The following is a 17,259-nucleotide window of genomic DNA, read 5'->3' on the forward strand; positions in this document are numbered from 1 at the left end:
TCCTTTGTGACAAAGAAAGGAGAATAAAATCATCAAATCGGTCCAATGGTCATACAAGGTAAGCTTGCATGTGCAGGATGTCATGTTAAACCTGTGTCCGAGCAAGACTGAATGACATAATGAGGACCCTACAGCTACAGTTTCTCCAGCCAAAAAAATGTTACACCTGACTACAGTTAGTGCCAAATACCAGAGGGTTCATTGTTTTCCAGATGTTGTGAAATGCCTGGCTTAACACAATGCACCTTCTCTCACTGCTAGCTAAGAGAAATCATCCAGTCCCAGCAGACAGTGCTCTCACTACAGTAACGCATTTCCTCAATGAACGCTGGCAATGGAGAGCGAAGCCGTCAGCCTGTCAACCTATACAGCCAAAAAAACTGTGCAAACCACGTATCCATGCCAATTCAGTGCCCACCAAGCCCATATTTTTCTGTTCGTCATACTCAGTGCCTCGGGGCATTCTCCAGGATTTCCAATATTTGTGACAGGTGAAAGAGTCTCCACAGCTTCTCAGGCAGAGGCAGGAGATGTCAACACCCATCACTGGAGCTTTACACTGTGCTGAAGACACCACCAGTGTGTGTGAGGGAATTAGGCCCAGCACCAGGAATGTGTGGGGAGCAAAGCCTCCCACAACCTCCAGATGTCAATTGCTTCACTTGAAGAAGAGCAAAGCCATACTTCAAGTGATAATAAAGATAATAAAGATTAGATTATATAGATATGAGGAAGACAACACAGTGATATCCTTGACCTAACACACCCTGTTGCTTCCCACAGAGCAAAAAAGAACAGAGAACAACACCCAACGAAACTCCAGCAGTGTTGACCACGGCTGACGCAGCAGGTGCCATGCAGCACTCTTGGGTGAGAGCAGGGAACACGTAGCCTGTTGAGGTCCCTGGGGAGAGCCGCAGCCTCTCTCCACGAAGCAAGGGCTGGTAGGAGGCTGTAGCTCTGGCACGATCAGGCCACGCAAACGCTGCCAGCGCCTTCAGAACCCGAGAAACAGCGGCAAGGGCCGCCCCGGCGAGGCCTTTCCGCAGCAGGCCCGTCGAGCAGAAGCTGCCGCCATTTGCTGCCGTTTGCCGCCAAAACCCGTCGGCTGGAGGGCGGGGAGCGCCGTCACGTGGCCGTGCGGCCGCCAGGCGCGTGGCGTCGCCGTCACGTGACGCGCGGGGGCGCGCCCCCTTCTCGCGCTCGCCCCTCCCCGGCCCAGCGCTGCGCCGCGGGGGACGGAGAGCGCGCGCGCGCGCGCGCGACCCCCCCTCCCCGCCCCCCCCGTCTCTACTCCGGCACGTGACCCCTCCCCGGAACGTGGCATTGTGTAATCACGTGACCTGGCAACGGAACGCGCGGGGGGGGCCGAGAGGCCGAGGCAGCGAAGGGGGGGCTGCGTACGCGACGGAGCGGGGTGCGAAGATGGCGGACGAGGAGGCCGAGCAGGAGAGCGGTAGCCTAGGTGGCGACCTCCTGGAGCTGCGGCGCCTGCGGGAGCGGCTAGTGGAGCTAGAGACGGGGCTGCGGGAGAGCTCCGAGCCGGCAGTGCAAGCGGCTACCGAGTACTGCAAGCAGCTCTGCCAGGTCAGGCCGCCTCTTCCCTTCCTTCCCTGCCCCCGCCCGCGCTCTCCCCTCCCCCGCGAGGTGTGTGTGCGCGTCTGCCCGGCTGAGAGGGAGCGGGGGGCCGGGCGGGAGCAGCGCCGCCCCCGCCGGGGCGCCGGGGAGGGAGCCGCAGCCAACGGCCCGGTGCGGCGGTTGGCCCGGCGGGGGCAGGACGCGCGGGCAGTGAGCGCTCCGGGCCGGACCGGGCGCCGCGGGGCGATTGACGCCGCCGCTCTTTGTGGGCTGGGATGAGACCGCCCGTGCCCCCTGCGCCGGGAGCCGCTCCGGCCGGGCCTGTAATCCCCCCGTTTCTTCTCCCCCCCTCCCCGGCGGCCGCCCCGGTTCTCGCGGTCTCTAGGCCCCTTTGTTGTGCTCTGCGGCTCGGCTTATCGAAGGGCCCTTTGTTCCTGGCGGTGGCGGACTGAGGGCCCCCCTGCTCCCGTCCCTTTCCCTCCGGCACCCCCCTCCCACGGAGGCGAAGGGAGGCAGGCGGCAGGTCGGGAGATGGGGCAGCGCTTCTCCGCCGAGGGGCCGGGAAGGAGCTGGAAGTCGGTCCCAGGTCTCCTCTGCTCGGGGCTCCTGCTCTATGCCCGAGCAACCCTCCTCCTCCCCCACTTTCCCTCTCCCTTCCCTATCTCGTACCCTGGAGGGATAGCGGCGGTTTTGCCCTCCCGGGAGAGAGAAGGCGGTGAAGTGGTGATGGACTAAACTAAGTCGCCCGCGATGCTGGCAGATCCCTAGGGCTGCGATGCCGCATTCTTGTTTTCTCGCCCTGTCAAGGGAGCGCAATCCCAGCTCAGGAGAGGGCTCCCGAGCCGGCGCTGTTTGAAGCATCATTGTGTGTGGTTATTGTGGCTATGAGTGTTGTCCCTGCTTCCCTAGGGCTTGGGCTGGTCCTGAAGCAGGGCTGTTTGCAGGTGTTTCTTCTGAACGAGTGACCCTGCAGAGTATCCCTTTCTAAACAAACTTTGTGGTGCTAGCCCTACAGCTAAAACACACCACTTCGTTTTAGTTACGTATGTGTCTATACGTTGCCCTGATTTCTCTTAGTTGTCCTTGCTTAGTTAGCATTAGCTATGACACGATGTATAAAACAAGTTCATAAATATTTTAGGCCACAGAAATTCACAGAAACCACTGCTTCTGTAGCTTTGCTATCAGTTTAATAGCCTATTTGATAAAAGTGATCATGTTTGTTTACACATTACTGTCACCCATTCACAGAATGTAGGCAAATTTTTAAAAGGTGGAACGGACATGGATGAATTCACATCGTCGGTTTGAAATGTGTTTTATTTGTGATTTTATATCTGTTTTCTTAAAGACTTGATTCTTGGTGGTAGCCATTGTAGCGCTGCTAATTTACATGTCTGTCACCTCTGGATTAAACTGGGCTCTATTTTGCTGCCGGGGGGGATTCACTACTAAATATTTTAAATGTATGCCTTTCTAGTATTTTACTTTATATGTACAGGAATCATATTTCCGGTTCTTTTTCTTCAGTCAAAATTTATCATATTGTATTTGGGTAGAATGTCCATATAGATGCACAGATACAAAATTAGTTTGTGTTGGTTCAGATTGCTGTGTTTTCAGTCTGTTTAATCTTTGTGCCTGCTTTCTTAAATTCATACTCTGGGAGGTGGAAGTCTGTCTTTCCTGGCTCCAGCTCGACTTCCAGCTTGTGAATGAGCTGTTCATTGAACTGAAGTAGTTGGGTAGGTGTGACTGAAGACACCATGCTTGACGTATACAGAGTAGATACTGGTGTCTGAAAGAGATTTATCACTGAAATTGTGATTGTGTGTGCTTAGTGAGTTGCTTCAGTAGTTGATTGATTTAAAGTTTTTAAAAAATTAATGTTATTCTTATTTTAGTGGCTGTTGCAAAGGTCCAGTGTAAGGCCTAAGTTTACTAATTTTCTTAAAAATACACTTTTTAAAAACAAGTCTCACTGGACAAAACAGTTGTGTAGAAAGTGACTTAGATAAAAATCTATGCTGTTTTGAAATAAGTCGCTGTCCCTTCTATACTAAGACTTAAAGGAAAGCTGTATTTGTTTTTGCAGGATGAAGACTGATGTGTAACACTAAGAGTTGAGATATGCCATTCAATATTGAAAGATCTTGCTTTTCAGATTTTAACCCGGGGTCTAAACAGGTGCTTAATGTATTAAATAGTGTTGTTGTTGGCCAGATATATTTATATTGGTTCAACAGACATTTTTTTCAATCTCTTCACCTGTGCTGGTGGTGCCAAAATACTTATTCAGCTTTTTCTACAGTTTTAATCCTTCATTTGGTCTAACACAAAATAGTATCCATGATTCAAATAGTAGGCTTAGCTTGCACTGCATGACAGAGGTTATAGCAAATTCATGTAATAGTAAAAGCCGTTTCAGAAACCTCTTTTAAGTAACAGTTTAAAAGCATCTGCTGTGATTTCTGGATTAAAGTGTTTGAATATATTTGTATGAAATAATAATTTGACTGGTCATATAGATAAAACGTAGAGTCTTATTTATATCTTAAGTCTGAAAGTGCAGTACTGAAGAAATATTTTTGGTGGTTATCTCAGTATGATTTCACACACTTTTTTCATGCTTAGTTTCTAAGCATGAAATAACTACCCAGAACTTGGAAAGTCCTGTGTCCTTATTTTATTTTGCCAAATAGTGACTCTAGAGCCCAGCAACCACATAGCTTGTTGCCATAAGTAATTTTTTTTTTTTTTTTAAATGAAGTGGGTAGTGTATTTTCATATTGAAGGAAGCTAATGAATGTGCAATAAGACATTGAAAGATCCATAGGTTCAAAGGCAAATAAGGTATTTAAGTATTCTGCTTTCATTAAATGAAGTGGGAGTTGTATGGCCAAATCCCTTATCTAGTTTTGAAAAATCTCTGTTTGAACTATTTGTTTATAACCCAACAGTGTATTACAACTGTTACAAACACAGAAAAACAAGACCCTTTGTACCTTGACAGAAGATAATATTATAGAACTGGGGTTTTTTTTCTGTTGTAAGAATAAAGTTTATTTTTATGTATTTTATATGCATCATTTCATTAGCTATAAATATTTTTGTGTTTGGCTGCTGATTGCAATGTGAAATAATGCAATTATTCTTACAATTTAAGGGGATTATAGACTGAACCTTAATCCTGTACCATATATATATATGAATGTAGTTGTGTTCACTATTGCCAACATGGAACAGATAACATTATTTTTATTTGTTATCAAGTGAAGTTCACATCCATACATATGTATTTTAAATGACTTTTTAATTGTGATTCATGCTCTTCTGTTGCAATCTGGTAATTAGAAAATCAGTGACAAACAGTTACATTGTCACAAACAATATGTGTACAGACTGGGGTAGACAAAACAAGTATCTTCAGCTGTAGTGACTAAAAATTGAAAGTGTGAATTTTGCAAGAATTCGGAATGGTCCAAAGAAAGATTGCTGTTCTTGTCACCACGTGGTGGCTCATCAGATTATTTTCAAATTTAACTCTTAAAGGCAATCTGTTGATTGTATTCAGTTAGAGAAGACCAAAATGTTTAGGTTTTGTTGTTTTTTTTTTTTTTTTCCCCTGAGCACTAGGTGAACTTGATGCTGGTGTGTTCACTGTGGGCTGTGTTCCCTTCCACTTGATCATTACCCAATGTAACCTTTATTTTCTTAAATACCAAATTGCAGGCTAGTAACAAATTTTCTTTTGTAGCTAGTTAGTTGTGAAATCTTTGTGATACGTTTACTTACCCTGCCTGTTTTTGTGTCATTGACATATTTCGTCTTTGAGCTTATTAGTCTTCCTTCCATTGTTGTTTGACTTTTTATCTCTTTTCTGAATCTGAACATGTGGGTACTGAACCTGCCTTAATACCTCAAGGTCCTACCCTCCTACCCTTCTTTTTATTTATTTATCTCTCTGTGCTGATATGCTAAGACTGGATTTTGGTAATGTTTGGGAATATATACTGTACTAATCCAAATATAAGATGTCCCTTCTAAAAGCAAACAAACGTAGCTCTACCTAAAAAGCTTTTTTAAAGTTAAATACCTGTAATCAATATACAATAAAATTATAAAGCTTTCACTAATTATTTGTTTCTGTTGGAGTTTAGTCTTTTTTTCTTTTTTTTTATACCTCGCTACAATTGGCTTTCAGTTTTTACATCTCACAAACTTCACAACTTTCTGGTGCTGTCACCCACTTCACTGTTGCCATCTTCTTCCATTTGTCTCTGTATTCTCAGCTAGCTCTTCAGTCTTCAATTCTGTCCATAGAATTTGAAATAAAGCCTCCCTTAAACCTTTTAGCTACAACTTTGGGATTTATCCAAACTTGGTATGTGTTAATTCAGTACAAAGAAGTGTTTCAGTAGACTGCTTCATTTTTTCCCATAGGAATTAGAGTATGATCCCTTGCCAAGAGCCTTCCTGTATATGAAGACCTCAACTATTTCATCAAGCACATGCAGTTGTGATGACCGTCTTCCTGATGTGACCATAAGATGGGTATTCACTGACAGTGAAAAATACCATCAGCAAAACATCAGTTGCCCTTTTAATATAAGAAGAAGACGTTTCCTCTTTTTCTTAATATCACACCTGGTCTCTTACTCCAATCAGTGTTCATCAAACTCTTCACTGAGTGCATAGGTAGACATCCACCCTTGATGCTGTTTGGATCAACAGCTAACAGTGATCTTTATGCAATACAGTCACAAACTGCTGGAATGTGAAAGTTGGTAAGGTTGCTGATTTTTGAGCTTTCAGTTTAATGATTTCCTGTGTAAACCAGGTCTCTCTCTTCTATTCTATGACTTCTACTTCTTTAAATTTAAAGTGTTTTCTTTTGAGTCCAGTGAGTGATTTCGACACTGAACTAACCCTTAAAAGCTTCTGTTTTGATGTTTCTGTCTTTGCACATTTGCCTCTCCCACACAGTGTTTCTTCCTGGTCTCATAGTTGCTATTTTTTCTATATATGTTACTGTAAGTGTAAGATTTCCATTGTATCTTCTAATACTTTTCCATTTCGCCTTTGTGCCTGTGATCTCTAGATGATATCCCATTCAGGGAGAGGTGTACAGCTGCCAGAATTCACAAGAAATCTGCTGAACTATATATAGTACACCACATAGATTCCTAAGTGCGTGAAGAAAAACTACTGTGATCACTGGGTCATCTCATGCAAACTTTGAGATGCTTGGGGCATTTTTGTGCTCCTGCATCACTGTAAGACCTGCCATGCCAAACATTATCTGAGTGACCTGGGAGGATGGGAGTGGAATGACACCCCCTGATTTTTTTCAGTTAAACTATGGAGAGTCAGAGAAATCGTCTTGATTTCAAATAATATGGTATGTGTGCATATCTGGATATAATGTGTGTGTGTTTAGAAAAAAGCACCCTCACTGTTTATGGCAAGTCTAACCAATAAGCATAATTGCTGTAATCCTTGTCCTCAGTAATGGCATCTAGCATCAGCATCATGCCACATTAGAGATAGTCTTCATTAGAACTTATGAGCTCTCTACGATAAGTTTTTATTAATACGAATTTTCCTGTATCAAAGTAAGTGGATGTGACTGAAATAGTTAATTTACCTGCATATCTCTCTGAAAATCAGTCTCATTGATTTGCTTTTCTAATTGTACTAATGTCGCAGATTTCTGCCATACTGTCTTCTTTGTGTGTGTGTGTGATCATGATAATTTTAGTCAAGTATGTTTGAGCATAAAAAGTGCCAAAATGTGGTACACGTGGACTGGGCCGGGGAGGGAGGGGAAAATACCTAATATGTTCAGGCAGCAAGTTTAGTTCAGCGCGTGTTTAGCTTATGCCTTATAAAATGTAGCTTTCTGTAGTTCATTTTAATTGTTTCCCAGTTACTAGGATAACCAGAACTGGTACAGTTAGTTTTAGATGTGTGTTTTCTTTATAATCTGCGTATTAAAAAAGCTAAATCTTTAATAACAGTCTTTTAATATTATTGTTGGGCAGATGAGTGGAACCCTAAACTCATTTTGGTGACAGTTTTGAGTTAAAGATCTGTTGTAATATAAATTGAGTCTTTTCATTTTTGTAAAATGCAATCAGTGTATAATAAAAAAGGAATCATTTATATTTTTTTCTTTTTGAATAAATTGTTTTTTCTGTATTAAAAACTCTATAGGTAGACAGTTAAGAAAGAACAGTCAGAAGAACTTTTAGTTTTGAAAACTTCCCTTTTGAACCAGCTGGGTTTGGCAGTGTTTTCCCTGTATGGAACATGTATCTGGAAGAGATCTCAGTTAGCTAGACCGTGCTTCCAAAGCAGGATTAATTGTGGGTAAGCCATAGCTACAAATGCTTGTTTAACCTGTTCACAAAAATTTTCAATGAGAAAGATGCCAGGAGAACTCCATGGAATAATACATTTTAGTTCAGTTGTCTTTGCCTTCAAACATTTTTCCCCCTTACAGTCTAACTTGATCTCTAATCTCTTGTTGCAATTTAAGACTACTGTGGTTTATCCTGTCCCATGTAGACATGGCAAGTAGCGTACTCCTTTCCTGTTCAAAGCACCTCTTAGATTTTTCAAGGCTGTTTTCAGTCTTTCTCCAGTTTCCACTTTTGCGAACAGTTTTTGCAGTCCTTGATATTTTTTTTCCCCTCCCCCCCTGCCCCATTTCCTTTTTGCTTTGTTATTATGTCCTGGGAATCTATGTGGTTTTGAAGTACTTGCGTGCAGGGAAGGTAACAATCTCGTAAGAATTCGTTAAGAAGGTGACAACCCATGTAAGATTTAGGATTTAAGTGTTTTTCTTGCAGAGCATATTATTTATCCTTCCAAGTATGAATAGTCCAGTGAAGAGTGATAGTTCTCGGGAGCATAATAAATTAAGGTAGTTTAGAAGATGACAACGTGTAGATGAAGGGACCAACATTAATAAAACTTCAGAATCTTTACAAAAGCTCACTTTTCTATGTAAGGTACTGCATATGATACTAAAATCAAGAATTCCACTTAATTTCTGTGATAAAGAGCTTTCTGTTTGATAAATAGATACTTAATTTTGACAAACGGATACTTAGTTTCATAGTTACCCTGATACAAAATTTTTGCTGAGTTAAAGTTACTTAGTGCTTTTACTGATGTTATTCAGAAAACCCCTCCTATCAGCAAACTACCATTTTTTTAAGAAATACTTTTAACCAAAAGTTAATACTAACGGAGTATGAAGTGTGGTTACAGTTATTTTTCCTCCATAATACTGTTGATTCTTATTGCCCATTCAAAAACTTAGAGGCATACTGCTTTACCCTGTCCTTCAGCCATTTAAAAAACAATCTGAAGACCTTACTTTAGACATCAGTTTACCCATAATAATTGGCTTTAAGCAGTAGCTACACATCTATGCTGGCATAACTAAACAGATTAGGTACTTTCTCTACTGGCACATATATTCCTGCCTCTACCTTTTCCCCTAAATCCAAACTTTTTTCCCCATTTTCGAATAACGTATATCAATAATATCTAGGTTGCTTTCTAAAACTATGATTATTGAAGATTCACTGTTTAAAAACATAAAATATTGACTGTGTCCATATTGTGCAGGACTGTACAAAGAATATATATTTTTGTTAATATTAATGTTCAGTAAGGCATCTCATCAAAACATACACATTGTCTTTCAGTTTATTGATAAGGAAGTTCTATGTCTATTTGAAAGTTCTGTCTTTTTCCTATGTCTCTCATTATTATTATTATTATCTTGTTAGAGAATACCTCATAAACCACAGATCTTGAGGGAAGGCAGAAAAAAAAAAGGGCTCTTCTGGACAATCTTTGCTTCCATTCTGACTAAGAATCAGTGAATTTTACCTGGCCTTTTCTATTATTCCACTCTTTGAATGTCATAGTATTTCTTTACTTTAGGCTTTATACAGACATACTATATCTTGAAGGCGATAAGACCTCTCTAAATTAGGAGTCAAACAGGAACTGTTAGAAGACATCAACATATTGTTTCTTCATTGTGTTACATTACCTGAACTAATACACAAGCCAGATAAACTATTTCAAATTCTTGTATGGAGCACATCTTCAAGAAATGGTGCTCCAGGAATGGATATATATATCAAAAGGTTTTTGTTAGTGTTGTTTTTAAAGGCCTCCATCCAAATCCTTGAGCATTTACAGTGCAGTGTATATAATTCTCTAGTTTTTATGAGGGAAACTAGCGTAACATTCTTATGTCATCAGCTTCTCTAAAATGATGTACAACTACTTGCAAACTGAAGTTTAAATTACAGGTAAACAATATGACTCGAAAGTATCTCTTGAAATAGTATTCTCCATTTTATTAGGTCTGTGCTTTTGCATATGATGGGGCCTTAATGTCTCAGTGTTTTAAGAAAGCGTGTAGGTGGGGGTTTTTTGAGGTGTGGAGTAATATTTTCTATTTGTCTTTCCAAATATGCATGAAATACAATTCCATGGTGTTATTTCTGGGATCATTCATCTCTAAGGATGAACTGTACTGTTTCATTTGGGAGGAGTTAATCTAATAACACCTGGTACTTGGCAGAACAAAGACATTCAGAAAGAAAGCATATGTAACATGAAAAAGTCAATGGAGCTTTATAAAATCATTCTCAGAAAATGGTTCTGTTCTAGTAGGAAATTGGACTAAACTTGCCTGTAGTTTTTGTTAAGAATAGTTTGATGAAATTTCTTTTCCATTTTCTCTTTTGTGACTGTTGTACAGTTTTTTGGTATGTAATATTTCTGGCTTAATTATTCCATATATGAAGCTAAAGAAAATTCATATTTTGTCAGAGAACTGGGAAAATCCTATGCTAACTACTGTAGTCCTCGCCTGATTTTTTTTTTTTTTTTTTTTTAATAATTGTTCTGAGCTAGTGACACAATTCTTTGTACTTATGAGACCTCATGTAATATGGGCAACTTCTGCCAAAGCTCCATGTGGCTTCAGATATTGGCTCCTGGTGTTCATTCTCTCCAAGCTGCTGGACAGATGCAATTATTGCTTTGAGAAACTGAACTCCATGGAGTAAAATTCTTTGATTTCTTTAAGCAAATAAATTCTTTTAGGTCTTTTGAGTTGAATATAGTAGCTATCTTAAGAGTTTTCATTTCAGCTGATAGTGAATATAATGTTGTTTTCTCAGTCTCGTGTATATCATAAAGAACAGAATTTGGTAGGACTCCTTTTGTCTTTTGTTATTCAAAATTATGGAGGGAATTGATTCTGGTGAATAGATAAATCCTGTTTGATATTTATATAGCTGATACACTGAATACTGTTTTGATAATAATGTACATTTAGTGATCCGGCATTAAATCAGATTACGTGTAAGGAGTTCTGCAGTCTTGTGATTCCTGCTCATCTCAGGAGCTTGTGATAATGTAGTGTTTTATAACAAAATGAACACAAGGATGAGGACAAGGAGAGATTAAATGTTCAGAATCACAAGACAGTCTGAACGTTAATCATTGGAGGGTCGCTCTTTTGAAGAGAATAGCCTGGATAAAAGTAACTTTTGATGACAAATCCATAATAGTGAAGATGGTAAAACTTAAATATCCCAGTTTTACAGATCTGGAACTTGCATAGTGTTCTAGGTAAAACTGGCATGGCAATTGAACACTGCTTTTGGTTACCCAGCCAGACTTCAAGAACCACGTCAGTGTGATGGCAGGAGCTCCGAGTTCTGCTCAGGCTTGGTAACGTATTCAGGAGAACATACAGTCTTGGCTCCCCTCCTCCTTCACGCATGGACATGGCAGCAGAACTAGTATAAGGACACAGTTGGTTATCGGACTCTGAATCAGGTAGATGTTGCCTTGTTCTTTCACAGGAAACATAGATCAGATGGAAACATCCTTTGGGATGTCAATTTAACTCTGCTGAATAGACAAGCTTAAAATGGCAAGTAACATTTTACTGAGGAAAGAGATTATCAATTAAGTTCTCATCAGAATTAAAAAGGTTTGAAGTAGCAGTGGGAGAAGTTGCTTTCAGCTGATAAGAACAACTGATACAAAAATGTGATGCAGATGAACTACAGAAATTTTTGTAATGTCTTATGTCACTTGACTGAGCAGCTTCAAGTCACCTATATTGCAGGAAATGCACATGTTTTCAGGTTAGACATAGTTATTTCTGGCTATCTTCCTATTTTTATTCTGCCCACATGCCAGTCTGATAATTAAAAGAATAGGTAAATTAGACTTCCTGGCAGTGGATAAAATTTTACTGTAATGAACATCCCACCACATTGCTGAAATGCCTGTTTAATGGCCAACTACTGAATATTGTTTTTAACTAAACAGACTAAAATAGTGAGGTTGGGATGACAACATTAAATTGAGACCTGAATGAAAACCCGAAGAGACAGAAACGTAGCCTAGAACTATGACAGGTTTACTTATGTATAAGGGTGCAAGAGAGAAATCAGATACTACTGAAAATATCAGAAAGAACATGTTGAGTGCAAAATGTTGAAAGATTAAAGATGAGCCTAAAGAAGGATAATTTCTGCTACTATATGTGATAAAGCATGAGGCTTAATGTAGTTATTTCCTGGTAAATAATTTGCTTATTTAAAGTAGTCTATGGATGTAAGCAGAGACTTAATTTTCTAGGTTTTTCAAGTTTTTCTAAAACTAGCTGGGTTTTGAATTTTAAGCAAAAGAATAAAGAGAGGAATAGCACCAAAGTAATTTCTCTTTTGTTTTGCCTCTTTCAATTTTGTAATTAGCAATCCGAGCTCATGCAGTATGTCCAGCATACTGATGTGAAAAACATACATAATACATACATAATCTTGCTCCTTCTGACTTATATTTGAGGAGAGAAGCATCTATCAGTTAACAGAAGGTTCTGTGTTTGGTAATTAACTTTGCAGAATCAGTTGTTTCTCTCCCTTGCTGCGTTGTTTGTGATATTTTCTTGGTGACAGTAGATGACATAATTACTACTCCGAGAGTTGTAGCAGAGCCCCATAAGCTTTTCCTCTATTTCTGCTTCTGTATCTGCTGAGGTGCTTTTCTTCAAACTTTTGCTCAACATAGACTCTGCCTTAGAAATGTAAATGTATTTTTCACAGTATACCTATGTCTGTCTTGGTTGTGTATCTGTAAATTGGAGGCAGTAGTACTTCCCTGCTATTCAAAGTTACATGCATGAGAACACAAAGCTGGATTTTTTTTTGTTGTTGTTACTTTATCTGCCTAGTGATGTAGAAATAGTTGGATAAAAGATGGTTAACTTTTTGTACTTGTGTGCTGAAGACTCAGAGCCCTAGTGTCCTTACAAATTTAATTGTAACAATAGTTAAAAAATCTTCAGAAGTTAATCTTAAGGATATAAAGAACCATCATTAATGCCTTAGGTGGCATACATGCTTGCACACCTCCCCCAGGTAGATGTGGATCTTGAGTCAAAAAGTAGCTAATGATAATTAGTTTTGTATCTTCAGCTGTTATGGTTTGCAATTTTTGTGGAATGATATTCAAGCAACTTAGTTTGCATAATAAATTTCTGTATTTAACATATATATATATATATATAAAAACTACTATATAGATATATGAATGTGTAGAGATTAAACTGAGAAAATCATTTTTTGCTGGCTAGTTGATCATCTTCACTGGATTGCAGATGTATTTGGTTTATTAATCAAAATTAATTAGAAGTTGCTGTCAGTTCTTTAACAATTACCTTTTCTGTGTATGTGTATTTCTCTGAACTTATCTACTGTTGACTCTGATGATCTCCAGGAGGACAGCTTTTCTTTAGTATGAATATACACAAGTTACTGCTATTTCTGTGCATCTCACTTTCCCCTTTTTGGTGAGGCTTGAGCATAAAACTTAGATCTGTATCTTTATATTTTTGCAGTTCTGCTGCAAGAAAATTGTGCAGTTGCAATTCAGCTTATTCTTTGTGTTCTGGTTTGATAGACAACATTTCAGATTCAAATGGTTGTTCTGAAAACTCAGACTGAACAAAAAAATTAAGAGGATAGTGAGAGAAGAATGTTTGTTAAAAATGAGACTTGTAGATCGATAGAATTTTGCAATGCTGTTTTGCAGATTACCTTTAAAAGTGTTCAGGAAACTAGTCCTTGAAAGTGTTTGAGGGTAGTGTTTTTCTGTTTAGATAAGAGCTAATATGTTTAGGTGTTAATAAGCAGTGGTTACATCTATACCTATGTGCATACCTATGTGTCTGGGTACTGAAGATACCAATTACAAAATCAACACCATCATGTGGGTGGTACTTCACTCTGAGTACAGAGCAGAGCATGGGTTGTGGTTTTTGTTGTTTTTCCTGTGGAAGGATAAACACTGTAACAGAGATGAGTATATAAACATATCTGCTCATACACTCTAATAAAACTACTTATTGTTCTGAATATTTCTCTTCAGTAGATGAACAAGGAAATGAATAGGTGAAAGAACAGTTTTCAGATAATGTAGCATATCCATAGAAGATATATGTGAACCAAAATAGTGGGTGCCTGTACATTAGCACTCTGGGTCAAGTAAGAAGTTCACTTTCAAAGTGATCTCCTGATTATACCTGCTTACTGCACTTTGTTTTACATTGCGGAGTGCCTTTTCAGTGTGGATATTGTATGTATTTTTGGATGAAACTAAACCATAGTCTGTGCTTCAGAAGCAATTCCAGGCAGTCTGCTTCAACCACTAATAGGTATGCTGTTAATGGAACCAGCTGAAAGCTAGTCACAAATAAGATCTGTGGTGAATACACTGGGGACTTGGGTTCTCAGCACTAGCTTTTCTACAGTATGGATCCACTCCTTATACAGTGCATTACTCTGAAGTGCTATAGTTGTGAGATTTTTGTGGACCAGCACTTAATTGCAAACCCAAATTTTGGTTAATGCCTTAAATAGTGATGTCTCAGGGGCAATCTGAGGTAGACTTGGTTTAAATTAGACATTATATTAGTAAGGTTTTTTAACATGCAGAACTAGTTCAAGAACTATTCAAGTTTTTACTTGAATATTCTATTTGATTGATGTCTTAGTTGGGTAGTCTGTCCTACAAAGTGGACATAAGTACTGGTTCCATCCTAGCTATTCCTTAGCTACCTTTAGCGTCTTCCAATTAAAGTACCTTTCATGGCAACCCTAATGTAACAAAAAAAAAAAAAAAAAAAAGAAGTTACAGCACTTACCAAAAGACTCCTGCTTTTTGTGTGATGAAAGGCTTGTTCTCCATCTTCTGGTAAAATGCCAAACAACAAGGAGGAAAAAAAAGCGGGTCACAAAAAATACCCTAGGTGTTCTTCAGCTCTAGGAGCTTAGGTCATTGAGGCTGAGAATAATGTTATTTCAACACCTGTAAAGATTGTTTTGATGTCTCTTTAGGATGTAACTTTGCTGTGGGACTTCACAAAGAGATCATCTGGTACTGATGCATTAGTACCAAAGCAGATTGACTCTAGAGATGTGTGAACTGGGATATCTAATATATTTTAGTACCAAACTACTTCATTAAAAAGAAAACATGTTATAAGGCTATTGTTACCCAGTCAGTCCATTTTCTTCATGGTACAGAAGAGAGGCATCACAGGCGACATTGCTGCATTCAGTTAATCAAGTTCTGGTGGTCTGGAAGTGATTCTTGAACCAACAGTTCCTAGATGCTGTGGGGCCTTGAGGGTGTGACTACCCAGTCTTTTGCTCATTGGTCATCCTAGTAATCTTCCAATTTACAGCAGGTTCTTAGAACAGGCCTGATTTCAGCATTGCAAACCAGATCTAATACTTCACTTTGAGAGATCTGATTACTTAGCAGGTTTGTTCTACAAATTCAGTTCTGTAGCTGACTTTTCATTTGTAATGATCCTGGCACAGGGCTGGAATTGCACAGAAGAGTTGAGACCGGAAGTCTAGCTTAGTTTGTAAAGTATCATAAATTGCACCTTAAAAATAGGCTGTTATCAGCTTTCCAGGAATTTGAACAATACTGTTTTCATCACATGCTCAGTTCTTTAATGGTTGTGGCAGCCAGTGAGATTATGCTTCAGGCTCACAGAGTTTTACTCCAAAAAACACAGCTCTCAGAAATGAACTGTATTTGAATGAGATGGATGTCTAGCTCCAGCCCAAGAATCAGCATATTGTGTTTTTCCCCCAAAAACCCCTTTTTTTCTTCCCCTATCATTAAGTCAGAAGACATCATCAACATCATCACTGTGTACCTAGCTACTTGGTAAAGAATACAAATGAAGTAGTCATATTCCTTGTGTTTCATCTCTTAGGATTCTGGGGCTTTGTCATGAACTAATCTTTCTTGAGATTTGTAGTACTTAATTACTGTCTGGTACCTACTCTCTGTTGCTGTTTAGGGGCTTGGCACCTCTGCATGGAAGTTCAGGAATTCCTTCTTGCCTATCCTAAACAGAATAGTGTTTGATCCTGTCATCTTTATTCTTGGAAAGCAGCATCTTACACAGTGGGCATTGAATAGTTTTTGACTCCTTTGATAAAGGTGTGTTATTTCTCACCATATTGTTCTGTCCCTGATCTGAGGAATTGGTTTATGTGTAATAGCTTTATTTTCATATCACAGTTTGAAATAGTTTAACCCACTGATTTGTGAAATACTTTTTTTTTTTGTATGTATCTCCTGTAGATATTTCACTAGTGAATCTACCATGATTAAAAAGCACCAGTGTATTCAGTTTTTAAAGAAATGTGTTCATCTCAGATATCTCAAAGCAACCATATATACCTGTATATTAATGAAATGTTTTTTGAAGCTTCTATATATGATGGTCTAGCTGCCAAAATTATATCTAGATCTCAAAATATTTTAGTGCCCCTATTATCAGGATGTGCGCACACCCTTAGTGTGAATGCATCTAGAAGAACGGTGCTTGTGCACAGTTGCCTTGTGTGCTTCTGTCTTGAGGGCTGCACATCTAAAATGTCTCAGTATTTCTGTTTTAAGATGCTGGTCTCAAATGCAAGAGCTTTCAATGAGCATATTTACTGTGTAGATATAATGGGTGGAGATTTTTCAAGATTGAGCATAAACTTATGTCTGTGTGTTCAAGTACTGATGAACAATACCTCTTGCAGAACCATGGATACTGCCAGAACTTTATAGGTTTAACAAATATTTCCTGGTGCTCTTAACCTTGGGAAAGGAAAGTTAACAATTTCAAATGTTGTTCTATTTTCTTTAGAGTAATTGTTAAACATGAGCAATTAGTTGCAACTTGTGACTACTTTACCTAAAAGGTCAACAATGAGAAGCAAATGCATGGAAAATGCTGTTTCAGGAAGAAGCAGATAGGTTTTAGTTTTGAAAGTGAAAACTGATTTAAGATTACAGATCTGTACAGTTAGGATTGGGGGGAGGTCTTTAATCTTACTAGTTGGTTGGGTTTTGTAACTGAATAGCAGATAGTTTTGTTGGAGAAGAAATAGAGCAGAGAGAAATGACCTAGGCCTACTACTCAGATGTTTAAATACTTATGTTCAGTTAGTGATTATCTGCAAGGTAGGGAGATAAATGAAAAAGGGAACAAAATGAAATGCAGATTCATGAAGGGGAACTTTTTTTTGAGAGAGAGACAGCACATCTCAT

General features: G+C 39.2%; 1 protein-coding gene across 1 annotated transcript in view; it reads left to right on the forward strand.

The window, feature by feature from the left end:
• The first annotated feature begins 1,351 nt into the window (after positions 1 to 1,351).
• Positions 1,352 to 17,259, forward strand: part of ZNF292 (zinc finger protein 292) — a 49,702-nt gene continuing 33,794 nt past the window's right edge. The window contains exon 1 of the mRNA XM_080341776.1: positions 1,352 to 1,587. Within this exon, the coding sequence (XP_080197902.1) occupies positions 1,426 to 1,587 (162 nt within the window). The 5' untranslated portion in view covers positions 1,352 to 1,425. The remainder of the gene's footprint in view (positions 1,588 to 17,259) is intronic.

Source organism: Nesoenas mayeri (assembly GCF_963082525.1).
Source record: "Nesoenas mayeri genome assembly, chromosome: 3".
Lineage (NCBI taxonomy): Eukaryota > Metazoa > Chordata > Aves > Columbiformes > Columbidae > Nesoenas > Nesoenas mayeri.